This window comes from Drosophila ananassae, chromosome XL, assembly GCF_017639315.1.
Source record: "Drosophila ananassae strain 14024-0371.13 chromosome XL, ASM1763931v2, whole genome shotgun sequence".
NCBI lineage: Eukaryota > Metazoa > Arthropoda > Insecta > Diptera > Drosophilidae > Drosophila > Drosophila ananassae.
Window position 1 is genome coordinate 1,196,337 of NC_057931.1, and position 26,652 is coordinate 1,222,988.

General features: G+C 49.3%; 1 protein-coding gene across 1 annotated transcript; it reads left to right on the plus strand.

The window, feature by feature from the left end:
• The first annotated feature begins 686 nt into the window (after positions 1-686).
• Positions 687-21,822, plus strand: LOC6503898 (mucin-5AC). Its single transcript, XM_032452576.2, has 7 exons — positions 687-723; positions 1,124-1,341; positions 15,127-15,256; positions 16,499-16,613; positions 17,201-17,361; positions 17,430-17,569; positions 17,671-21,822. The coding sequence occupies exons 2-7, from the start codon at positions 1,264-1,266 to the stop codon at positions 19,651-19,653; spliced, it is 2,607 nt and encodes an 868-aa protein (XP_032308467.1). The 5' UTR covers positions 687-723; positions 1,124-1,263; the 3' UTR covers positions 19,654-21,822.
• The last annotated feature ends 4,830 nt before the right edge of the window (positions 21,823-26,652 follow it).

Genomic DNA, 26,652 nt, shown 5'->3' on the forward strand with positions numbered 1-26,652 from the left:
ACACAATTCTAATTGGAGTGCCGCCGGAGGGGTGGCCTTGGCGAAGGGGGTGGCAAGGTCAGAGGTAGGGAGGTGGTTAGGTGGGGAGGAGCGGGAAAGCCAACCGAGAACGTCCAAACAAATCAACTAAAAATAAAGAAATGCTGCACAATGAAAGCATTAAGCTGGAGAGTCCTTGCTGGGAGGGACACCCATCCATCCCCCTCAAAGCACTGCAAGAAAAAAGGATCTATTCATAAAGATTTCATATTTTTGCTTTGCAGGATATAGACATCACTCATACGCCCCGTGTAACAACCTAAACATTGTTCAAAAAGCAGAATAACTACTTTCTTAGAACTCTTTTCAGTGCACAAGTTGGTTTTGGGTCTGGTGCGAGTTTTTGGGCAAGTGTCCTAGAGCATTTTGTGCCAAATGCACGAAGGATAACAGGGGGAAGGGGCAGAGAGGCGGAGGGACGGCTGGGACGGCTGGGAGGTCCTGCTGCCAAAGCAAAGCTTAGCACACACTTCATGCTCGAAGCGAGCCACAGTCACGTACACTTTATAAACTTCACTCGCTTCGCCTCGCCTCGGCCATCTCGGATATTCGCTCGCCTCCTGTCGGCCGCCGCCAATTCGCCGCAAAGCTTTCGCCCTCGTCCTTTTTCGCCGCGCCAGGACATTCAAAAGCGGCCGCCTGCCGTTTCGAATTTCAGAACAATTCGTGCCGCGTGCGCGTTCGGTTCGTTTAGGAATTGTCTTTTTTTTTGTGGCAACCCAGTGTCCTTTTTGGCTCTAGCTTGGCTTCTGTGCCCCGTGCCCCACTCCCCGTTCCCCGCGCTCTCCCCATTTTGCCAGGACGCGCTGTGTGTCTGTGTGTGTGAGTCCTTGTTGTAGTGAAAGTAAACAAGTCACAGCGGCGCCGGCAAAATGTTTTATTCCTTGTTATTGTTGCTTGAACAGCGAAACGAAAGTGCGTGGGACGGGCCGGAGGAGCATTGGGGAGGAGGAGAGGAGGAGAGCTGGGGCAAGGACCCTCCACAAAAAGGACCTGGCCAGAGCCGAGTTCCGCGAATTCCGTGCCGATGCGTTAATGAAAACCCGCCATTGTTATTGTTTTCATATTTTTTTCCCGTACACAGTGAGACAGCAGCAGAATACATTTTAAAAACAGACCTAGACTAAAAACAAACCGAGCCCAGAAACAATCAAAATCAGCCACGTTCAGAGGTGGCAAGGTGGTTATCCTTTCGCACAGAAACCAACGAAAAAAGCAAGGACCATGTCGCCGGGCAGCCTGCTGAAGGTCCTGGGACTATGCCTGGTCATCAGCCTGGGAATGCGTTGCGATGCAAGAGCGGTGAGTCCCAAGAAAATATTAAACAAGTTCTTGAATTAAATTCGAAACTACATATCAGAGAAATCCATAAGATATTCCAGATATTTTAAGCAGAAAAGCGCCCGAGGCAGGCCATTAAATTCCGGCAGACTTGTGTTATGGACTGTTGCTCCTGCCTCTATGGCCTCTCAGAAATTGTTTAATTAATCTAGGCCCATGTTTCTGTGACAATAAATGGCTTTTAAGTGACACTTTATTTGCCTTTTGCCAATTAGGGAGACCACTTGCCCGCAGGACTGTCCGAGCCGTAGTATCGAGTTGTTCTCGGAAAGCGATATCTGGAGGCGGGGAATAAATGCATAAATTGGAATAAATTTGCGAATAATTAAGGCGAGTCGCTGGCATAAATGTCAGAGTCTATTTTTGAGGCCCTGCCTCGGCACAATTGAGGTCAGACAAGGCATCTCCGGACTAAATTGCGGTTAGTTGCGGATCGAATCCTCCTCCGAGCCAGCCCCGAGGCTGACCATCGCTCTTGGCCCCAAAACGTATAAGTTTGCTGTGCCAAAAGTTGCGACTTGCTCGGCAACTAAATCAAAAATGTGAAAACTCTTTGGTTGACCAGAAAAATAAAAGAAATCGTTCCTACTCCCTCCCTTCTTTTTTCTTCTTCCATATTTTTATTCGGTCCTGTTTACCCGAATCGTCCTGGTCCTGCCAAAGTCAGATCCCTCGCCTTTGCCGCTTTTGTCCTGTCCCGGGGACCGGGGACTGCGAAATGAATAATTTCAGAGAGTTTACTACACAATTTTATTCATATAAATCACAAATTAAATAAGTTTTTACGAGGTTGTTCGGCGGCTGCAGCCCACTACAGAACTTGTTTGTGCTCCCATTCCCATTCCCGTTCCCGTTCCCGTTCCCGACATTTGTTTGTTTGCTGCTTGTTCGTTTGTGTGTTTATTCCTTCTGGCCCGTACTTGCTCGGTTTGTTGTTCTTGTCGGGCTCGCCCTTCTCTGGGCCCAGGATGGCGGCAAGACGGATGGATGTGGCTTGGGCTGGAGGGCTTCTAGGGTCCTCCGCAAAAATAACTCCACTTTCCGCACCCGCTTTTATGCCATTTGCCCTTTTTTATGGCTGTGTAATTTTTTTGTTGGCCTTTTATTTATGCTTATTATCGTGATTGCTATTGCCAAGTCGGCTATGGGCGAAAAAAAACAAGAAACACCACAAAAATACCACCCGGGCGGGCTGGGCGGTCTGGGCGATCTGGGCGGCCATGCCTGAATGGAATGCCTGAAAGAGCTCCGGTTTAAAGCCTTTAAGGAATGTCCTCCTAGACACTAAATGGCAGCTCTTGGATTGATTTCGGAAAACTAATTACCATTTAAGCGGCTCACAAAGCACCAGGAACGTGCCGCCACCAGCTCCGGCTGCCAGAATATTGAATTGCGGAGTAATCTTGCCCGGAACACTGATGGCCCAGGGACGGAAATCCACTTTGGCAGCTCACTTAGGCCGCTGGCCGGATTTGCGAAACACACACACATTGTACATCCAAATAGTCTCTCAATCATTTATCACTTCTGGAGTAACAGGCACGAAGTGCCGCTGCTGTGCTTTCTGCGGATTTCTTTCCCATTTCTGGCTGTTTTTGCGGGCAGGCACGTCTGCGGCCCGGAGCCCGGAGCCCGGAGCCCGGAGGACCTGAGCGGAAGCAGGACGAGCCATTGCCTGGGCCAGGCCTGGGCTGGGCGCCCCTAATTTACATACGAAGGCTTGAGAGGATCTCCATGCAGATGCATTAATAATGTAACATTAGCCGGGACGAGAAGAAGATAAACAATGCGGAACGCCTTAAACGTTATCCTGGATGACAGGAGATGAGCCGAGGCGATGCCCAGAAATGTGCCAGGAACCAAGCACTGAGAGAAAGGACAGTCCTACGGACTAGAAGATGGACGGGAAGGCGGACAAACCAGAGCAAGCCGACGGACAAACGGACATGGCTAGGTCAAAGTTATGGCCACTCTCCCTTAACCTTTTCTCTCAGTGTGTCCTGCCAATTCCATTCCATTCCATTCCGTTCCGTTCCGGCCTTATTCATGGCACTCACGTGCCCCCGACACGGGATTCACGAGACGTGGAAGCAATTTACGATGTGGTCGCCGCAACAATGAGCAATTAATCATGCCACGGCCAGAAAGGGAGTTTCTTTTTTCGCTAGCCTGCTGCCTTCTGCCTGCTCCAGTTCCGCTTTCACTTTCACTTCCACTTCCACTTTCACTTTCGCCCTCCTCCTCAAGGACGACTCCGAAGGCCGTCGGCAGACACCCAGCGATGGCGTTGAAAGAAAGGGAGAACGGATACCCGCGACCTTGAGCTGCATGGAGGAAGGCCACCCAAAAAAAAAGAACAGCCCGACTGCCGACTGCCTCAACTATTCCGCACATCACATCAAATCATAATTTATGGACGGCAATCAGAGCGGGCCTGCTGGAAATTTTTGTTGATTTTTCGCCTCGGTTTTTTCGGTTTCGCGGGTGCGAAAAAGTTGCACAGTCGCCCACATAATTATCGGTTTGATTTATGGCAGCATTTTCGCAGCCAATTACTTCGGTGTCCGCAGAAAAAACAGGCCAAAAAGAGCCACGGAGGGAGGGGGGAGTGGGTGAACGGAACCGGAAACGGATATCGTACTGGGAATGGGAAAAGTGAAACAGGGGCCATTTTTTAATGATTCGGTATTGGGGAAAGTGTCTGTGCTCTTAAAGTCCTCAAACACTTTAAGTCCACACCTCTGGTAATAGGAAGCCACCACGAAAACCGCTGATTGAGATCTCTGCGGAGCAGTACCTCGGTGTCCATCAAGGAGCCCGGCACAAAGAGCCATAATTTAATGACTTGCATGTCAAACGCTGCCAACTAAAGGGAGAAACTGCTGGAAATTGGATTCGAAATTAGGTAAAAATGTACCCCAGCCACAAAGGAGGGTCACAAAGGAGGGAAGTGCCAAGGAGCAGAAACCCAATATCTGACCCCCTACGGAATTGGACTAGGAGCACCTTTTTCCGTAGCAGGAGTCAGGGGGCAATGAGCTCAGGCCCTGAAATTTGTACGCAAACATTAGTCCTTGTGGCCAGTCCACCGACGTATTAACCAGCCCGGTGCCCAAAGACAAACAGAATGACAGATGGATGGATCAGATGGCCAAATAGTGTGCTTCTATGTACACAGCGGGAGAGTGTGCGGCAGGACATTTCCAGAGCAAGGACAATGGAGAGGACTGCCAACCAGGTCAACGGAAGAAACACAAAAACGGCAAGTTTTGGACAAACTTGACTTGCCAAGTGACAGAGAGTCGACCTAAATAGCTTTCGAGGTAGTCCGTTCAAGGAAAGAGGCTGGGATTGGAATGATTAGGAATCACAAAATAGGATTCTACAAGGTCTCCCCCACAAAAAGGGACAAACATTTTTTTATAAAGGTTTTTATAGAAAAAGGCAAGGAATTGAACCACGAATCATTTAAAGTATTCGGCTAGTGAATCGGATACGAATTGGCCAAGATATGGCCATGGTTTGGGGCCATATGGGGAAATCCAGGATTCCGCAGGGGTACCCCTAGGAAAAATTTGAAAAATGGCGATAAAAAATGTTGTATCCAGGTTTTGATGCAGAATGATGGGGAATCGATCCACAAATCGTTTAAGGTATTCCGCTTGCGAATCGGATGCGAATTGGCCAAGATATGGCCATGGTTTGGGCCATATGGGGAAATCCAGGATTCCTAGGGGTACCCCTAGAAAAAATTTGAAAAATGGCGATAAAAAATTTTGTATCCAGGTTTTGATGCAGAATGATGGGGAATCGATTCACAAATCGTTTAAGGTATTCCGCTTGAGAATCGGGTGCGAATTGGCCAAGATATGGCCATGGTTTGGGGCCATATGGGGAAATCCAGGATTCCGAGGGGTACCCCTAGGAAAAATTTAAAAAATGGGGATCCAAAATTTTGTATCCAGGTTTTGATGCAGATTGATGGGGAATCGATTCACAAATCGTTTAAGGTATTCCGCTTGCGAATCGGATGCGAATTGGCCAAGATATGGCCATGGTTTGGGGCCATATGGGGAAATCCAGGATTCCGCAGGGGTACCCCTAGGAAAAATTTGAAAAATGGGGAAAAAAATTTTGTATCCAGGTTTTGATGCAGAATGATGGGGAATCGATCCCCAAATCGTTTAAGGTATTCCGCTTGAGAATCGGATGCGAATTGGCCAAGATATGGCCATGGTTTGGGCCATATGGGGAAATCCAGGATTCCTAGGGGTACCCCTAGAAAAAATTTGAAAAATGGCGATAAAAAATTTTGTATCCAGGTTTTGATGCAGAATGATGGGGAATCGATTAAGGTATTCCGCTTTAGGATCCGATACCTTTTGGTGAAGATATAGACATAAACGTGGCCAAGATTGGAAATCCAGGGGTACCGGCACAAAAATTGTTTTAAAATCTTACTGGAATACCTACAGCCTCTGTAATTTTTCGAAGAATGGGGGCTTGTTAGCCAACTCTAAAGGTTTTCGGAATAAACTAAATGGAACAGCCAGAAAGTCAGGTGTCAGCTCCCCCGCTCCGGGCCAGAAACCGAATATTTTGGCCATAATGGCTGGCCCGCAGATGATTTAGTTGGGAGCGGTTAACCCGATTAGAAGGACTGCGGGCAGGGCTGGTGTGTTTGCTCTCGGCCATGGCCGATGCCCGATGCCCGATGGCCGGTGTTGCAATTCGAGAATGTTGACAAACGTAATTAAGATATTTTGGGGGCAAAGGGCGGCTGCGGAGGCGGAGGCGGCTAGTGGGCGGGGTCACGCAAATGTTTGTCATTCGCCATGAATACCCATGTGTGTGCTGTGGGCGGGGGGCGGGGGACAAAGGACGCACAGGTTAACAAGGATAAACAATGGGCACGTATTTGGGCTTTGGGCGTCCGACGAGATAAGCAGAATCATGGAATTGCCATCAAAATAGATCGGGAGTGGAATGTGAGTTTATAGTTCATTGGGGGGGGCTCCATTCTCCTCTAATCTGTGACTAAAATAATGGGAATAGGGCTTCCAATAGTAGTAATAGTGATACCTGATACCTCTGCCTCTGCGCCCGAATATCATTATTCCAACAAAGTCCTTCAGCGAAGGACCTCTGGTTGGGACCACTCTTTACAAAATTCCCCATTCCTCACTGGCCAAATGATTAGTCGGGAGGAGGGGCGGCGAGCTGAATGTTATTGAGTTGAAATGTGCAAGTAATGAAGCAATTGGCACGTGGTCCTTCCCCTCCTCGACCTCGTCCTCGTCCTCGTCCTGGCACATCCATTCATTCATTCAGGACACACGTCGAATGGCAGCGTGGCGGGCCATTGTCTTTTGTTCGGCACTCGCGGGGTAATCAACTCGATTGCCACCACGCCCACTCGGGCCAGAGGGCGGAGGTCCTGGGTGCTGAGTCCTTCGGCGAATGCGGGCTAAATGCAGTTGCACAGGGTCCTTTGTGTCCTCTAACGTTTTATCTCCTCGCCAATGGGCTAAAAAAAAGCCAGAGGACTCGCGATGTCCTGCCAGGACTAGTGATGCCAAATATTTCCCATAAAAAGGATGCCATTTTCAAGTCTTGAAGCGCAAAAAAGAAAAACTATCTTTTCTGAAAATATATTTTCACTTTTCTCCGATCTACGGAGCATCTCGCATCGTATCCTTGTGCCCCCGCGACCTGCCACGCCCACGCCCCTGGGCACCTGTCGCCAGCCCCTCGAGTGCGCCGCCACTGGAGCCCCCTTTGTTTGGACCAGTGCACGCCTCGTTATGCAGAAACAAAGCGCTTTCGCTTCCATTTAGCAGCAAATTAGAAGCTTTGAGGTCCTGGCGCGTCTGAGAGCGGCAGGACACAAAAAGTGAAAGCAGTTGAAAGGTGGCAGCAGGATTAAAAATAAAAAGCGGCGCAGCCCGGCTGCAGAAAAGAGTAAAAGCCTGCGAAAAAGATTACATTACGAATTAATTAACAGTAAATAAGAGTGTGTGTGTGTGTGGGTGCGTGAGTGCTTTTGAGTCCTGGAATACAGAGCAAAAGGACGACGGATGGGTGGCTGTGAAGGATGTGAAGCAGCTGCCGTTAATATGAGGAGGATTAATTTTAGGACGCTTGCTCCTGGCCAGAAAGTTTGAACCCGGATTATTAATGTGACGGACGGAAAGCCACAAGGATAATGCCTGCATTTTCCGAGGACCTTTGTTTTTGATGCCAGGACTCTCCGGTAGATCCTTATTCCCAATCATTGAATCTAATCTCGGAGAGACTTCCGACATCAACATAATCGTAATTGACAAGGACGATAATGAGAACGATAATGATGATGAGTCGGCAGCTGCCAGGACTCGATCCTGCTTCCGTTTGCCGTTTCGGGCCCATCTGGGAGGGGCTGCTCCTCCTCCTTCTCCCTCTCCCTCTCATCGTTCCTGTTTTGTTGAAACATTATCGTGCACTGGGGCGTCATTGATAACAAATGTTGGTCCATTAATCGGGCCATTCTGCTCTTGTTGTCGAGTTGCCTGATTAAGCCGGGCCACCACACACACACACACACACACACACTCTGAAGGACTCTGGGAGGGGCTTGGGCCTAATGTGTGTTAAACTTTTTTATGCCTCGGGCCTTGTTTAATAATTGAACAATAAAGAACGAACGGCATTAAGTAATTTGTGTCGGTTAAGTCATAAAACTCACACAGCAACGGCCAGGTCCTGCCAGGACACCCATGCATAAATACAAATACAGCGACGCCCACACTGATAGGGATGTACACCCATACATGGGCATAAATTGTTAATTCAGAGCTCAAGTTAAATGAGTCGTTGGCATGAAAATTTCAAGTTTATTGCAACTCGGAATGTCGGGGATGGAGGCCAGAGACCGGAGACCGGAGGGGCCCTCCTTGCCCTCGTTTTCGGTGTCCAATAAATTTTGGCTTGCGTGCCTGAGCATTGAACTTGGTAACAACTTTTTCGTCCTGCCTCCTGCCACCCAGATCCTGCCTCCTGGACAGGATGAGCCATTGATTCATGTTAATTAAATGTGACAAAAGTTGAGCAACTTTCTCCCAGGCCAACTGCCAACTGCCGACTTTTTGCCTTTGTCCTTTGCTGCACATTTTCATTTCGGTGTGGTCTGGCTTCGGCGCTCGGCTTTGGGCCATGTTGAGGTTACTTTATAGCCACTTCCTGGCCAGCCCGCCCCCCACCTCCACCACTGCCCCCACTGCCACCACTGCATAATGTGCGACAATTTCGATTGCGATCATCTGGCCAAAATGTTGCGGGGTGGCCGGTAGAAAAGTTTCTGCGCTTTTAATTAGAAATCGAAGCGAGTCCGCAAGCTGTCCAAGTTTTATCTAGGCCATGATATTGGATATTGGTGGCAGTTAGCTCGGAGCGGGGAGTGGGAGGCGGCCTGCCAGTGCATCTGCAAGGATTCCGGGCAGGGGATTTGCGGAAGGACTTAGTTCACTTCCACCCGGAGAAAGTTTATGCAATGATTCGCCCGGCAAGGTGGGATTATCGGCATTTTTTGGGCTGCGAACTTAAATCTCTGGCAATCAACTTCCATCGAAAAGTTTATGATATCGCCCGGAGCCGAGTTCTTTGGAGGATGTTTTTTAAGCACTCGCCCGGACAGGTATTCCAGTTCGGATAGTTCTTGGCTGTAAACAAACTGAATGCGTTTCTTAAACGGCTCCCACTGCCCGCCGTAGTCTCAGTCCACGAATCCCGGCTCTGTTTATATTTGCCGACATTGACAGTGCTTAGCAGGACTAAGGAGCCAGGACCAGGACTAAGGAGGGCCGTGCGAACAAGGACAATGAAAGGAATGACTGCCGGGCTTCCCGATTAACCTCCCCGCTGGCTGGATTTCATTTTCGCTAATCAATTTGCATAGCAGCTGCAGGACTCATCTCCTGCAGGACCCAGACAGTGGAGGCTGCCATCTTCCTTATCCGCTGTCCGCTGCCCATTGTCCGCCCTGTCCGCTCCGTCCGCCCTGTCCGCCGCCTTGTTTCAGTTTCAATTAGAAACTTTAACTGCTCCCCCAGCGGATTGGCCTCGCTTGAGCTGCGTTTAGCTCAGTCCTAGTTCAGGGCAGTCATGTCGGGTGCACTGAGAGAAATTGCTGCAGGTTCCAGATAGAGTTGCCCTATTTCTGAGAAGGCATGACAACCCTACCACCCAAATCTTGGCTTGCAGTTTATTTTATTCGTTTAAGCCTCTCGGCGCAATGTCTCATGATGTTACTTCCTCAAAGAAACTAAGAACTCATCCTGCAACTTCTGTTGGCTGTTGCTGAGCTGCTCCTGGCCAGGTTTTTATTGTTTTGCCCGATGCCTGCAATAACGGTTATTGCAGGAAAATCTGTCAACGCATTCCCTGAATTTTCCCGTAATTTCTGTAATTCCTATTATCATTATTTTATTTTTACTCTCTTGTTTTTTCTCGTTGAGAAATTTAATTTCTTTGCAGCTGCCATTCCGAACGTCTTGCCTTGTGCCTCATGCCCCCTTGCCCCGTGCCCCGTGCCCCGTGCCCCATGCCCCAGCCCGCCTCTTCTGCCCAGTGTTCTGGTTTCAGTAAATCTCTTAAGCTGGTTGCAAAAATAAAAGCGGTGGAAAATTCGCCAGCACACAGACAAGTGACTATGTAGCTCTTAGCTCATCCGGCGAGTATCTGTGTGCTAGTCTGTCTGTGTGTGTGTGTGTGGGTGTGTGGAGGTCCTGTGTACGTTGTCCTGGGGTGCGGGGGCGGCAGGAGTTGACTTAAGTGCGCATAATTCACATTGGCTCGAAAGTAGCGCAAGGATTAGGCGATGCACAACAAATTACGATGTTATCCTTGGGGGAGGCCAGCAACACATGTCCTTGGTGGCCCCATTAACCCCTTTGGCACATGTTCCGTGTCACGGCTACTTATGCATTTACTTTTTAACACTTTCAGCGCTTTATTCTGCTCTGGTTTTCATGGCGGCTTCATGTGTGAATGGAATTAAATGCAAATGTCTTTCATTATCCTGAGATTCTATCCTGCCAGAGTCGACCCTCCCACTCAGTGACTACCTGACTGACTGCCCAAATGACTGACTGACTGACTGACTGACTGACTGAATGACTGACAATGTGACAAATTGAGCTGAATGCCAGTGCAGTACAGGTTGTCTTCAATTTTAATAAATTCCCCGTGCATGTAAGCAAGCGCGACAGTTGACAGCTGCAGCTTCGTTTCCCATTTTCCCTCTGCAGGCCCACCGTAGTGGGTGTTATTGTGGCACCATCCCCCCCTTCCTCATCCCTCGCGGTGTCCTTGCTCATTGTTCAACAGGACAAAAGGGAAGGAGAAGAAAAGGAATGTGTTTTCGGGGACGGTGCAAGAACGGCATTGTTGCCGCTGTTTTTGGCAGTCTGTTACAATTACATGTCATGGAGGAGTTGCCCGAGGGTCGGGGCTTAGGGCTTACAGCGTACAGCTTAGAGCTTAGAGCTTAGAGAGGGGGGAGGAGTAGAGCCCTGGCAAGGACATTGCAGTGGCAATGTGACATTGCGATATTTTTTATACCAGGCGACGGGTCACGCTCTCATTTCATTTATTTCCCGGCCCTTCCACCGACTGATATTTCGGAAAATATATCTTTTTTCCAAGTGTTCTGGGGCGGAGGGCGTGGCAGGTGCCCCCAGGAGATGCAGCACCTGTACAAGAGCCCGCTTTAAGCAGATAGTTTGCTGCAAAGAAGGATAATTGAGTTGAGTTTCGAGCATCAGGAAGAGTCTTCCCTGACCCACATCGCTCATACGCACCGTGGGCCGTGAAAGCACAGTGCCCCCGCCCCGGGCGCTTCATTAGCATAATGGTTAGCCTTATGGAGTGTAAATCATCAAAAACACAAGAAGGAGAATAAAAACTGGGCGGAGGTGGGCCAGAGTCGGGAAATCACATTGCTAATTCATAAATAAGCCGCTTGACTTTGCAGCCGATGTCGTGGCAGCTGTGGCAGGCAGGTGTGGGTGCCTCCGCCTTGTTATTATTTTTTGGGCAGCTCCAGGTGGCGGGGCGAGAGGGCGCCCGAATAAAAATGAGCAGCGTGTGTGTATCAAAAAGGAGCAAGGGCAGAAAAAGTCACCAATATATCAAAAGGATTGCTAATACACGGGCCCAGACACTCCGGGGCGAGTGGGCCCCGCACGCGTATTTGATTTTTAAAGGCGCCCCTTTCTGCGGCTGCCACATTAGCATATATCTGCATATATGCAGGGGCAGGGGAGGAGGCAGGGGCTGTATGTAAATGGATATAGTCGCTTGTACGGGGACAAGATACTTATGATTCACGCACGACTGCCAGGTGGCAGGTTGAAAGTGGCGCAGGCCAAGGTGGCAAGTGGAAGGTGCCATGCCGGGGCGGGCCGGGCCGTGCCGGGGGACGTGGCAAGATTCCTGGCACTCCGGGCCCTGATTGTGTTGACACCCCGGGCTAAACACCGCCCCCTAGCTCGCCCCAATAGCCCCCCTTATTTTTCCCATTATAATCGCTCGAATACAACGGCAAAAAGCCAATAAAGGAGAGGAAAATGAAAATATTTTCCTTTGAGCTCAGTCCAGGGAGGTGCTGGCTGGAGGGAGGTCCTGGTGGGCGGGAGGTCCTGGCAGGAATGTCGTCAAAAGGGATGAATCAACTTACATTATGCATTCACAATTTGCCTCGCATCCGAGACTGGAGACTGGAGGTATGCAAATAATACTCTTTTAACCGATACCTCGCCGAGTGAACACCCACATCCCAGATCCCAGATCCCACATCCCAGACCTCAGATCCCGCCTTAAATTACGAGTTTATGCATTGTGCGACTCGGATACTTGAATCTGAATATTTCTTTGTGAGCAGCAGTAATTTCTGGCCATGTGCCACGGCGGCATGCAGCGAGATTAAAAGGTGCAAACAGAGCGCTTTTCAGTTTTCAGTTGTGCCGGCAGCCCGGCACTCAGACTGGCAAATTGCGCCGCCACGAGGGGCAGGACGAGTGCTCATTGTCCTGGCTAGTTCGTCCTACAATTACTTACTTGCCGGCGCTCTCATAAAATGCAAATACAAAAATTATACACGCCCAGAGAAGTCTTTTGCAGCGCTTTGTGATTTCACTTATTCTTTTGTTTAATTTGCAGTCTGCCTGCCCCCTCCTGAGTCCTGCCCTCCTTCTCCCCTGGCCATGTCCTCCGCAGGATGTCTTCATCATAATTACAAACAAAACATAACGAGAGAGAGACGGACGAAACAGCAGACAAACAACAGCAACAGCAACAGCATCAGCATCAGCAGCGTCAGTGGCAGTGGCAGTGGCAACACCAGGAGGCGCCACCAGGCAGCTGAATTGTTTGCCCAGCAACTTGCTGCAGAGGAGAAAAAAGGATCAAACTGAAGACAAGCCAAAGAAGAAAGAGAAAAAGTCAACAAATGTTTCTTCGGCTTTCTGGTGGTGTTGCAGATACTTTCATTGCCGTTGCTGTTTCAGGTTGCTGCTGCAACTGTGGCAGGGAACAGCCCTTGCCTAGGGTTCTCCATCAAGACACACACTCTCAGCTGCTATAATGACTGCAGGACTGCATCCTTGGAAGCTCCTTTTAATACCCAGTTCTCATAGTATTCGACCTCATAGCAACTATTCATGCCCGGTACTACAAGTATCGAGTATTCTCGTTGGATGCCTTATACCCGTACTAGTTACTCGTTGGATGTCATAAAATCTCTCTCGCTGGTTCCAGTTTTAGATGCCTCTGGCTCTGAGACCCACTTGCCATCCCACCCAACGCGTATATGCTTTTTGTGCGGCTGATTTCAAATATTGTGAATGTTAATAACTGAATAATGGCAACCACAGCCGTTTCCAATGCATAATTAATATTTCCAGGACACAGAGCCGGACGGGGCGAGGCATATGTGTTAATGCGTTTGTTGCCACTTCGATGGCACTGAATAATTTGTTGCCGGGCTGCTAAAATGGCGGCCAGAGCCCCAGGACCCACGCTCCAGGCCCCAATCCCAGATACGAATCAGTCGTAAATACGCCATAAATATATTTATGTATGCATAATAACTGCAGTTTCGGTGGGTAAATTAAACAGCTATTTGGTGTTTGGCGGGCGGGCAATTTGTTAGCCTATAAAAAGCGGCATAAAAGATGAATCGCCCGCTCGGAGCCGGCCTGGGCAGGAGGAACAAAAGTTAATCGACTGATAAGTGACTTATCCCGCACAATAAATATGGGTGTCTACACAGAGGTATTCCGAGCTCCATCAGATTCCTCTTTTTATCCGGTTTCCATGGCGGCTTCTCGTTTTTTTGTTTCGATGCCGATGGAATTTGTTGTTTCCTCTTATTTTTTGGGAGGCCTGGGCTGGGAGACTTGGGAGGCAAACGGAAACGGAAGAGATGAAAGTCTCGACCGGCTCACCCTCGGCCGGGCGGAGAAGTTGCCTTTTTGAATTTTTCAATTAAATGTTAATTAAGTTAATGAAATGCCTGCCTCCTCCGCTCCTTTGTTTTCCTCCGCCGCGCTCTGTTTGAATTAAAAATTCAGGCCATGCCGCATGCACGCTGGATCTTTTTTCCCCCCCGACCGGACCGGGAAGACTCCAAAATTTTTCAATTTATGACCTCGGCGCTCCCCGGGATATCTCGTATCAGAAAGTTGGCCCGCCATCTGACCTGGCGAGCTCGGGAATTAATTTAATTAGTCGTGGAACAAAACAGAATTCCAGCAATTTATGGCTGCAATATTTTGGTTAATTGAACAGGCTTCTTCCCCGCATTCCTGAATCAAAATTGCCATGGTTCTAGTTTTTTGTGCAGACAGGTGTAATGGAATATGATTCCCTCTTGAAACAATTGTGTTTTTTTTTTTGGAAATTAAGAGCCTTCTAGACGCTTCAGTGCCCGTTAATTTTTAATTCAAATTCCAGTTTGGAAAGTTTTGGGCACAAAGTTTGCATTTACTGACAAAATTCTGGCATCCTTGTCATCAGCTTTTCCCCCAGCCCCAGATCCTGCTCCTGCTCCTGCTCCTGCCCCATCTCCTGCCCATTCTGTATACATGACATATTTGTGTATGGTCCCCGGGCCGTGTGTTTGTGTATAGTAGTGGCCCGCCATCCCCTCGGCCGCCCCTGGCCCGTAATTAGTTAATGTAGAGGAGCAAGGAGGCCTCTGCCATCTTCCGACCTGCGGCCTCCCAGGATATGAAAGATGGAGGAGCCGAGTGCCCTGGTTGCTGTTTTTTCGGTCTCAGCACGCGGCGGCACAAAGAATATTTTTTTAGGTGGGGCTGCTTTGTGGCATCTGCGCCCCCTCAGCTCTAATGAAATATATGGAGACAGGCTTCAAAGCAGATTTTACATCAACAGCCACCGCCCCTCCGCCTCCGTCTCCGTCTCCGCCACCGATTCATGAGGCATTCCTAAGCAAATGTGCGCGTGTGTTGCGTTGTATGTATTTTTAATGTCGTAGACTCGCAACCAGGAAGCCACCTTGCCCCCATCCCCGTCCGGGCATTAAAAATGTAAACGCTTTACGGGCCACGGGGCGTATGCTTAATGCATAACGTATACGCACCGTGCGCCGCACACCGCGCGCATACAAATCAACCCGAAGCCCGTAACCCGAAACCTAGAAGCTGAAACCCGAAACTGAAACTCGTTATTTTTCTTTGCCATTCACAGGTTAATGTCAGCAACACCTGGACAATGCCGCAGGAGGGGCTGAATGTCTTCTACCGATTCTTCAGGGATCGCATATCCTGGTTCGAGGCGGACGCCGTCTGCCAGTTCCATCACGCCAACCTGGTGACAGGTAAGTCGGGCCAAGGTCCCTCCGCAGGAGCCCTTAAATGTCAGCCCAGATGGGGATTGTTCTCCCCGTTTCTCTTAGTGTGGCTCCTGGCAGTGAATAGGCAAAGCCTTTTAGAATCCCACATTAATACAAATGAGCAAACGTCACCAAGTAACGAATGCAGCCAGATTATGGCCGAGCACTGCAGTCTGGGGCATGAACGGGGCTAGTTGTGGCAGAGACAGATGCCAAAGGGAGGTGGCCATTGTGGTTCGCAAATGAATGAAATGACAGCAAAGTGACGCAGCCACAGTCGAGTCTTTTATGTGGCCGGACCCCAAAAGGCTTTGCCACAGGATCCGACCTCTGACCTGCTGCAGTTTCCACAGCCTCTCTCTCTCGCCCTCCTTCTCTGCCTTTCGTTGCCCCACGTTTACCGCATAGCCTTCGCCCATCCGGGCACCCTTAGCTCCTCATAACACAATAAATCCGTCGGAAAATTCGGTCGCTGCAGTATCAGCGGGTAGATGGCTTAGATTTGGTCTCTGATTCGGATCCACGGGGTAAGTAAGAGGGTCAGGGGGTCAGTGCGGGCCTGGGGTCATCTAAATCACAATCGCCCCAGTTCTGGCCCCAAAAAGTTGCCAATATATTCCCTTTCAATTCAAAACTTTTGGGAGGCCCAATGGCCTGCGATCCCCTGCTTCGGGTTTAGATGAAAGCGACAAAAGTCAGGAGACTCGAGACCAATTCCAGTTGCATATCCCATCCGTGGATGGAGTTGTCCATACACTATTGAGTTTTAACCTTGGCAAACAGGACAGACAGGACAGGACAGCCAGGATATATGTACGGCATGCATTGACGACCAGATGAACCCGGAGCCGGAGCTGGAAACAAAGCAAACAGAGCTCAACTACAATCGAAAAACTACAGAAATAGACACACGAGAGCCGGGCAAAAAATGGAAACAAAAATAATTTGCAACAGCATTTTGTTAACAATTTGTATTGTCACTTGGGGGTAGCAGCATCCCTGAAAAGGATACTGAAAAAACGAGGAGCTCAGCGCCTGGGTGGGGGCTGGGACGGAGGCAGGGAAGGAGAAACAATAGACAAGGCGAATTTCATAGAAATGCTCTGTGTAGAACAAATAAAAACCATTTGTCGTCTCGTTTTCATTTGAACTAAACTCATTCTCTCTGCTTCTTTGTATCCTTTTTTCGTCCTTTACTCCACCACACACACACATGTATGCTGACAGTCGACAACAGTTTTCAATTCGATGCAACGCGCGACCTGCTGAGGGAATTGGATGTGAACGACATCGTTTGGATTGGTCTCATGCGACCGCAGAACTCGGATCGTTTTATGTGGTCGTAAGTACAACAACAATAACAATAACAACAACAACAGCGAGGACAACAACAAAACACACACACACACACACACCCCATTACATACCATTACACCAAAAACAATAAGACCACACAGAGAGAGGGAGAGAAGGACACAGACACGGACACCGACACGGACACGGATACGGCCGAAAGGGATTGAGGGCCACAATTGTCCTGTTGGGGCCGACATGTGAATTCCGGAATGGAATGGATCCGCCGGCTGACCGCTCCAAGGCGGAATTCCATCTGCGAGAGCGGACATTAGGGCATGGCCACACATCCTTGGCAGGGGGAGCCATAAACTACTGATAGTTTGCAAATAATAGCGCACAAAGAGGACACACTGTTGAAAACGAAGGGCGTCTATGGTAGCTTCAAGACGGAGACGGACATGACTATATAGACTCTGGGGGTAATCCGGTTCAAGAATAGAAGTAGTAGCATTAAAGAGCAGCTCCCCACTCGACTGCGGACTCAGTATTAAAGTTTCCAGACACACACATCTAGTCGACGCCCTAACAACATCCTTTAAAACCTCCTTTCCGCCGCCCTCGTCGTGGGTGTAGGAACTCACGTCCTCTCGTTGCCGACACTGGGTACTGGGCCGAGTCGCTGCCCCTAATGGACGCCCCCCTCTGCGCCGTAATCGATCCCATTCGCGATTATCGCTGGCACGCCCTTCGCTGCGGTGGTCCCGAAACCGCATCCTTTTTGTGCGAGATGCCAGGTGAGTTGTGGGGGAAGGGGGGCTTCTGGGCCGAGGCTGACCGCACGACTGCCTACGCTCCTTTTCAGTGCCCAGCTGGGCGGACGCCTGCATTCTCAAGGACATGCCCAATCTGACCATGCAGTACATGGCGGACACGGCCAGCATCGAGCTGATTCGCAACTGCCAGGAGGAGGGCTTGCTGAGACACACCTGCAAGGGCAAGGATGTAAGTGGAGGAAGTGGAAGTCCTTACCGCAGATGGGTTTTAATTATTCGAATTATTCCTCCTTTCCCCTCTCTCGTTTGTGTTTGCTTTCCATTCCGCAGGACCGAGAGCGTGCCATCCGCCAGCTGATCTGCCCGAAGGAGCGCCTGGAGGCGCAGCGCATCAACGACATCACCAACTCGCACTTCAAGTCCCTCCAGATCATCAAGAACATCCGGACGGACAACAACGAGAACAACGACATCGACCTGCTGCCCAACTACGGAGTCCGGTCCGGCATGGCCATCAACATCGAGGTGGCGCCCCCTGGCGAGCTCATGCAGGCGGATGCGCCCGGCACCGTGTCCCTTTCCGGTCTCTACCGGATCCCCGACCAGGTGCCCAAGCCGGTGAAGAAGGCCGCCAAGAAGGTGATCGCCCCGGACTTTGCCAAGAAGCTGCAGAGCCACCAGCACCACCAGCAGCAGCAACAGCAGCAGCAGCAGAAGTCGCGCAAGTCCCTGATGCACCACCAGACCGAGAAGGAGCAGGACGAGGAGATGATGATGGGGGACCAGCCGGCGCTGAGCGAGGAGCAGCTGCCTCCGGGCATTCCCGACGACGACAGCAACAGCGAGGTCTCCAACGAGATATTCGAGCACTTGCCCCACAAGAAGAAGATCCTGCCGCAGGACCTGCGCACCATGTCGCCCATCGTCGAGGTGGCCACGGCCACAACAACTACTACCACTACTGCTAGGCCGGCAACTCTGACCACACCCGGAACAGTCGGAACGACAACCCCAACTGAAGCTGCCCCATTAAAGGTGACCACGCCAAAGGCCCAGGACACCACAAGCTCTCAGGCGCCGGCAAAAACAACCAAGCTAACAACAACTACGAGCACTTCCACTACAACAACAACAACTACGACCACCACCACCACAGCCAAGCCTGAGGAAGCAACAACCACCACAGTGAGGGCAGAGGTGAAAACAACAGAGAAGCCCGAGGAACCGAGTACCACCATGAAGCCAGAGCCGGAAACAACTACAGTGAAGCCTATTCCAATGAAGCCAGAGCCAGAGACCACGGAGCAGGAGGCAGCAACCACCAGTACAGTGAAGCCGGAGCCATCGACAACTACAACAACGGCCAGGCCAACTACCACTGCACCGATTGGAACAACAACTACTAAGGCAGCAACTACGACGACCACCCACGCCCCCGGCCGAGCCACTCCCACAGACCCCAACGCCAGCGGCAGTGGCAGCGGCAGCGGCAGCGTAGGACATCCCATACATCCCGCACAGCAATCGCCGCAACAGCAGCAGCACGAGCTGCAACATGCAACACATGTCAAGGAGTCGGCTGACAATTCGCACTTTATTCCGCCGATGCTGCTGGTGAAGTCGCACTATGTGCCGCCGTCGAAGCACGAGCATGGCCAGGAGCACAAGGGCTTGCATGCAACATCAGTAGTAGCAACCACCACAACTACGGCACCATCAACAAAAACAACTACAACAACAACAACAGCAGCAGCAGCCACAACAACAAAGCCAGAACAGGAAACGAAGCCATCAACAGCAACGCCAGCCGGTGGACTGACAGCGGCAGCATCTGAAAAAGCCACACCAGGAGCATCATCAGGAGCAGCAGCAGCAACATCCACACTGGCAACTACTTCCCCGCTGGCTGAAGAGGCGACAACAGTCAATAAAGCCACGACAGGCGTGAAAATAGCTGAAGACACGACAGAAACGCCAGCCACACCTGCAACATTGGTAATTGCCAGTGAGAAGCCGGCAGCAACATCAGCAGCAGCAGCAGCAGCAGCAACAGCAACAGCAACAACCGCAGCTAATGAAATCAAATCGAATGCAACAACTGTGACACCAGCAACAACTCACCAGATGGCCACCGAAAAGAAGGATGGGGAGGAGGACGGCGAAGGATCAACCGGAGAAGGACACAGCCACGGAGAGACAGCCACCACAAGACACAATTTCCTGGAGGAAACCGAGGCGCCATTCAAGCCAAATCGACGACGTTCGCTAACCAAGCCGGAAACGGTTAGCTACTTCAAGAAGATCCTGGGCTAAGAAGCAGCAGGAATCCGGGTATTCGCGAGTCCCTGACTCCGGGCATCCACAATAGTAACCGTAATCGTAAACGTAATCGTACCACACACACACACCCACACACCCACATCCCCAACACCCCCACTTTATCAAAGAAAAAACAAAAAAGAAAAGAGCACAAGATAAAGATAAAGAAATACCGATAAAGATAGCGATACAGGCTCCTCCTTGGCACGTAATTGGTCTTCAAAAATCAGGAAAATCGGTGAGAATCCGAGGCTGCATGCCGGGGTGCCAGTAAATTGAATCAGTTGAGAAACCAACCGGTCCGCCCCCATCTCTGGATCTCTGGATCTGGCTCACCTAACCCGGAACCTCCTGAAATCGCATTCCAGGCCATTTCCTCACAAGATTCCAAGCCCGACCGCCTAACCACCTAACCACCTAACCGCCTAACCGCCCATCCAACCCATCCATCCGCCCACCCATATCCACATTCCGACCAAAAGTTTGTGCAACTCGCTCCGCCGCCGCCGCCGCCGCTGCCGGAAATCCAAGCTGTTAGTCAACGCCAACGGAAACGAAAACGAGAACGAGAAGAAAACGCAAAGAAAACTCAACTCAAGTTGGCAGACGGTTCCAGTTGCAAGCACCAAATATGTCAATTTCTCACCGGCACGGCGCACGGGGCATGGGGTATGGGGCATGGGGCATGGGGCACGGGGCATGAGGCACGGGGCGTGGGCAAAAAAGATGAAAATAAAAACAAGCAAGCACGCACACACAAATACACGAATACACAAACACTTGAATACTCGTCAAGACGTACTATTACTATGTTTATGCCGGTGGCTCTTCCTGAATTACTTCTAGAGGGGAAGAAAGGATACCCCAACATTTTGATTAGAGCTTGAATAGTATCACAATTGAATTACTTTATGGGAGTGTTTGTTTTAAAAACTTTTTAAAAACATAATAATCTTGAATCCCTCTTTAATGTCAAATCTAATATCCAAGAAAGGAAGTTCTGCCCAGAAGGCCAATAGCTTGTTCTTATAGAGTTTCTAATGATCTAGATAGTCTATACTATATCAGGATCTGTTCCAGACTCTGGAAGTTCATGAAATGTCCGGCATAAACCTGGAAGTAGACTCTGCTCGGAAAAAAGTAAACCCATAGAGCCATAGAGACAAGGAGCCACAAACAAACGTATGGAGTCTGTCAAAGAGCAGCCCCAAAGAGGGGCACTGGTATGGCAGGAATAAAAAATATTACATAAACACAGGAAGCCGCCCGGGGGGAGCCGGGGAGGACACAGCACAGACCCCCACAGACACGGAGTGTGTGTATTGCAGAGGCCAAATCTAAAGTACTAAATACTAAGAAAAAGTGTTTACAAGCGTATACAAGGGGCGCTTGTTTTGGAGTTCTGTCTACTTTGCCTAAGAGCCAAATGTGTGGTTACATCTGGTCGGGTCTGGTCTGGTCTGGTCTGGTCTGGAATTAAGGTGAAACTTCGCAAAAACAGTCCAGCAACTAGGATTACCCTTGAGCTGATATTCCCCAGAACTTAAAGCCCTCCAGAGTTTTGAGAGAACCAAGCAACCAAGAGGTTTCAATTTGTCGCCTTCCCAGACACTTGGCCAAGTAGACGGCAGTCCAGAACAGAAACCGCTAAGCATATTACATATTACCTATAAATTATGAAGATATGACATAGATGTTGTTTTTTTTTTGTGGGGATCGGAGATAGTGAAATACAATTCGAGTAAGCGAGGAGGAGATGCGGAATCGTTTGTCGTTTGGTAATTTTAAGAAAATTACTCCGAATGATTTTGAGAAATTGGCAGAGCAGAGAAGCGTCAGACGGGCAGAGAACCCTTAAGATTAAGCTAAACTTTAACGAATAGAAAAAAGTAAAGTCCGACACGCCGAGGAGCTGAGAAGGCGAAAGCGGAGAAAGCAGAGAAAGCAGGTCCCCAAGCAGATGCAAAGAAAATTACGGCAAATAAAAGCGAACAGCACTCGATGTAGAGAATTATTTGTAGGTCCTTGGGATCCGTTTAAAGTCGGATTCGGCAGGATTCGAGAGTCGGTAGTCGGGAGACAAACACAAGTATGCCGCATGGTAAATAGTATAAATGTAAACCAAGTAATTCATTATGAATAAAAAGAAAACCCTTCAACAAATTACCAATGTCGTTGCGTTTTATTCGCCACTTATTGGGGGCTAAGGAGATCTCCCTCTGGCCAAACACTGAGTGCGGATTGCCGAATGCTGGACGACTGGGAACTGGAGACTGGGGAATACTGAATGGAGGTCCTGGCTTAATGGCTGAAGGCTCTGTCGTTGTCCTGTCACGGGCCAGTTGCCTTGCTTTCACTCGCTTCCACTTTCCATTATTTCTCTTTTCTTTCTGCCCTGTGTTTTCTGTCGATTTTCATTTTTATTTTGTCTCCGCTGGCTCCGCTCCTTTGGCACCACACTTTTCCTTTTTCCTCCCTCCTCCTTCCCCCCAGGTCCTCCCTCTTCTTTGCGATTTTCCGGGTGCGATGAGTACGCGACGCGTGAAAAGCAGCTCGAGGCGTATTTTGTAAATTGAAACTCACGAGGGCAGTTCCAAGAGTACCCATCGCAACTATCCTGCATCCTAGCTGTGCCAGATGTCCTCCGCCAAAATGTCACAGCATGCCAGAAGGCCACACGTCGGCTACATAATAAAACTATTTTTATTTCCAAACTTTCCTTCCGCGCCTCGAAGTTCCTTAATCGGAAGACCGGGCTTGCCTTCTCCCCAGTAAGTGGATGGCTGGCTCAAAACGGTGGCGAGCCCAATGTCCTGCAGCTCCCACGGCCAGCGTGTGAGTCCTGGTTCTGGTCTCTGGGCCTTAGGTCTCTGGTTTCTGGTTTGCTGGTTTACTGGCGCCCATGGCGTCGGGGCTGTGGCCAAAAGTGGCAGAAGAGCTTCTCTTTCTGGCCAACTTTAGCTTTGGGTTCCGCGCCTTTTTCCGCATTTTTTCATTTTTTTGGGAGAATTTTTCTCGGTGGTGCTCTTGAATTTTTGCGTGCAGCATGCAAAGGGCAGAGTGGCAAGTGGAAAGTGAACCGAAAATAGCTGAACATCAAGGGGGCGTGCCCATCGAGAACACCCACATGCCGGAAAAGTTTCCAACATGAAGGATACACGGTATTTGCTGTATAAGCTTAGAAATTGAATTTAAACGGCGTGCCCTTCGAGGGGGCAGTTTCAGAAACTCACAATTTCATAGGGGTACCCCTTGGAAAAAATCGAGCTATGCCTAGCGGAAGGGGGGGAAACCATCGAAACGGGAAACATCAATATTTTATAGGGGGACCCCTTGGAAAAAATCGAAAAATTTTAAAACGACTTTCAGGCAATTCCTTGAATGCAGAAAGGAGGTTCTTAGTTCCCTGATTACAGAATGGTATGCCATTTCTCGATCGGATATAAATTGGCTGAGCTATGCCTAGCGGAAGGGGGGGAAACCATAGAAACGGGAAACATCAATATTTTATAGGGGGACCCCTTGGAAAAAATCGAAAAATTTTAAAACGACTTTCAGGCAATTCCTGGAATGCAGAAAGGAGGTTCTTAGTTCCCTGATTACAGAATGGTATGCCATTTCTCGATCGGATATAAATTGGCTGAGCTATGCCTAGCGGAAGGGGGGGAAACCATCGAAACGGGAAACATCAATATTTTATAGGGGGACCCCTTGGAAAAAATCGAAAAATTTTAAAACGACTTTCAGGCAATTCCTGGAATGCAGAAAGGAGGTTCTTAGTTCCCTGATTACAGAATGGTATGCCATTTCTCGATCGGATATAAATTGGCTGAGCTATGCCTAGCGGAAGGGGGGGAAACCATAGAAACGGGAAACATCAATATTTTATAGGGAGACCCCTTGGAAAAAATCGAACAATTTTAAAACGACTTTCAGGCAATTCCTTGAATGCAGAAAGGAGGTTCTTAGTTCCTTGATTACAGAATGGTATGCCATTTCTCGATCGGATACAAATTGGCTGAGCTATGCCTAGCGGAAGGGGGGGAAACCATCGAAACGGGAAACATCAATATTTTATAGGGGGACCCCTTGGAAAAAATCGAAAAATTTTAAAACGACTTTCAGGCAATTCCTGGAATGCAGAAAGGAGGTTCTTAGTTCCCTGATTACAGAATGGTATGCCATTTCTCGATCGGATATAAATTGGCTGAGCTATGCCTAGCGGAAGGGGGGGAAACCATCGAAACGGGAAACATCAATATTTTATAGGGGGACCCCTTGGAAAAAATCGAAAAATTTTAAAACGACTTTCAGGCAATTCCTTGAATGCAGAAAGGAGGTTCTTAGTTCCCTGATTACAGAATGGTATGCCATTTCTCGATCGGATATAAATTGGCTGAGCTATGCCTAGCGGAAGGGGGGGAAACCATCGAAACGGGAAACATCAATATTTTATAGGGGGACCCCTTGGAAAAAATCGAAAAATTTTAAAACGACTTTCAGGCAATTCCTGGAATGCAGAAAGGAGGTTCTTAGTTCCCTGATTACAGAATGGTATGCCATTTCTCGATCGGATACAAATTGGCTGAGCTATGCCTAGCGGAAGGGGGGGAAACCATCGAAACGGGAAACATCAATATTTTATAGGGGGACCCCTTGGAAAAAATCGAAAAATTTTAAAACGACTTTCAGGCAATTCCTGGAATGCAGAAAGGAGGTTCTTAGTTCCCTGATTACAGAATGGTATGCCATTTCTCGATCGGATATAAATTGGCTGAGCTATGCCTAGCGGAAGGGGGGGAAACCATCGAAAGGAAAAGAGTTTCTTTTGAGTGGAATTGTGCGAGAATTTTTCCTAAAAATCCTTAAAACCAGGACTGGAAACCGGTTAACCGGTTAAATAACCGTTAAGGCCATTCCGCCGGCCCAGAGCACTTGGAAAATTTATTACACACACTGCAAGCGCTTCCATTTCATTTCGTTCGGCGGCCCCTTTTACGGCCAGCTCGAGGAGCAAATTAAGTGCAGCCGCCACAGAGGAGGGCCATCAAGGATCTCTCGCTCACAGAGACACACACAGACACTCACTGAACACACATACGCACATACATGACAGCCATTAGGCTGGAAATTAAATTTTTTATTGGAGGAAAAAGTAGCAGGCAGCGTCCATAAAAGAGGCAGCAAAATTTCAAATTTATATCAATTGCGGTTGCTCATTGACGCCTCCCGGGCTTTGGCACGCCCCCTCCGCATCCTGGATTCGAACTTAATTGAATTTCCAGTCTCCCAGGTGGGACTGCTGTGGGACACACATCCGTGTAACTACAGTCGAGTGGGGGGAGGGGCATTAATTATGCAGCCGGAGTACTGGCACTTGTTTTCGTAGCATACTTTTTCGAGCAGGCATGCCAGTTGGGCCCTCCCCGAAGCCCTCTTCTTTGAAGTGTAATTCTCGGTATCGATTACCGTTTTGCTTAATCACTTCTCAATCGCAGCGCCGTCTCAAGGAGCTCTGCCACCCGCCAGGACCCTCCAGGGCCACAATTATCCTAATCCTGCAGCTTTCCACTTCCACTTCCACTTCCACGAGGAAGTGCAGCAAGTGCAAAGTGGATTCCTCGATGGCTGGCTGCCTTGGGGCTGCATCGCGTCATCGGTTGGCAGTCAAACGGCAGTAAGCTTCGCCCCGCCCCACCCCACCCGAGTCCTGGGGTGTCCTCTTCCTCCCTGTATGGGTTATTTTGGCGACAGCAATGGCAACCGGATGCGGAACCAATTTAACGACCCCGTTTCCGCCCAATGGCGACCAAACGTCAGCCATGCAACTGCAAAATCTCTGCGGCGCCCATTGGCATCATGGATGTGGCACGACTCGACTTCCTTCCTTCCTGCCACTGGCGCGGTGCCCCCTCCCGACTCCCGTCGCGCCGTCTTCCACAACTTTGTCCTTGTTATTACGATTGTGTACTTTGGAAACTGTTATGGCTTTTCGAAATTAAATTTCATAATACCGCCAGTCTCGGAAACTTCCCTAAGCCTCTCAGATCACTGGCCGCTAAGCCCGACTTGGCCAACATCGTTTAAGCCACTTCCAAGGCTCATGCTCCAAAAATGTGATAAAAATCAGGACAAAGGATTCGGGATTCGGAGCTGTTGAATCAATGCAGGCGGCCGGCGGTGACATCCCAGCACAGAAACAAAAGCGGTTAACGTGCGAGACCAGAAATAAAATTAATTATGTTAAGCATGCAAATTTCAATGCAAACAACGGGTGAAAAAAGCCATATAACCATAAATGTGACAGGAGGCACAAAAAAAGGAGCACAGAATGGAGGGATGGCAGGACATCGAGCCGGACAAAATCAACTGCCAATTGCAATTTGCCGGGCTGTGTAAATAAATAAATAATTTTAACAACATTTTCCACATGCATGGGGTATGTGGGTGTGTCTATGTGGCCGAAAGTACACAAGCATCTGCGGCAGTCAATGGGAGTGCATTCCGGAGAATACGAATAGATACTTTCCAGAAACTGCATCACTTTCAGGAACTTTTTCGAGGGGGTTCTCTAATAAAGTACCATCTACCGCGGTGGCATCATGGACGAACATAAGGGGTATTGTTTGGAGTTCCATTACCTCGACTGCCATTGTATCTTTTTGATTTTTTCGCGCCGCCTCTGTGGCTCCTCGCTCTGCACGCCATTTATTATTTATTGTATTAATAATGCAGTCGTGTTGAAAATTTCATAATGTCCGGCGGTGTCATTCAGGCAGTCAGCAGTTGTAATGGCTTCTGTCCTTCTGTCGCCTTTTTTCCAATATCTGCATATGTATTATTGCAGGGGCAGTTAACACTTTTGTTGCTGTTGCCGCTGCGGTTGGGGATGTTGATGGCTGGTTTGTATCGCTTCGGTTTGGTTTCGATTGGTTCTGGTCTGGACTCTGGTTTGCCGCAGAAACAAATGCCACATGCACTTGGGCGCGAGGC

Excerpts from the sequence above, each read along its gene's own strand:
- LOC6503898 (XM_032452576.2), top strand. The coding sequence starts at position 1,264 with ATGTCGCCGGGCAGCCTGCTGAAGGTCCTGGGACTATGCCTGGTCATC. Across the intron at positions 15,257-16,498 it reads TCACGCCAACCTGGTGACAG|TCGACAACAGTTTTCAATTC; the intron begins GTAAGTCGGGCC and ends GTATGCTGACAG. Across the intron at positions 17,570-17,670 it reads ACACCTGCAAGGGCAAGGAT|GACCGAGAGCGTGCCATCCG; the intron begins GTAAGTGGAGGA and ends TCCATTCCGCAG.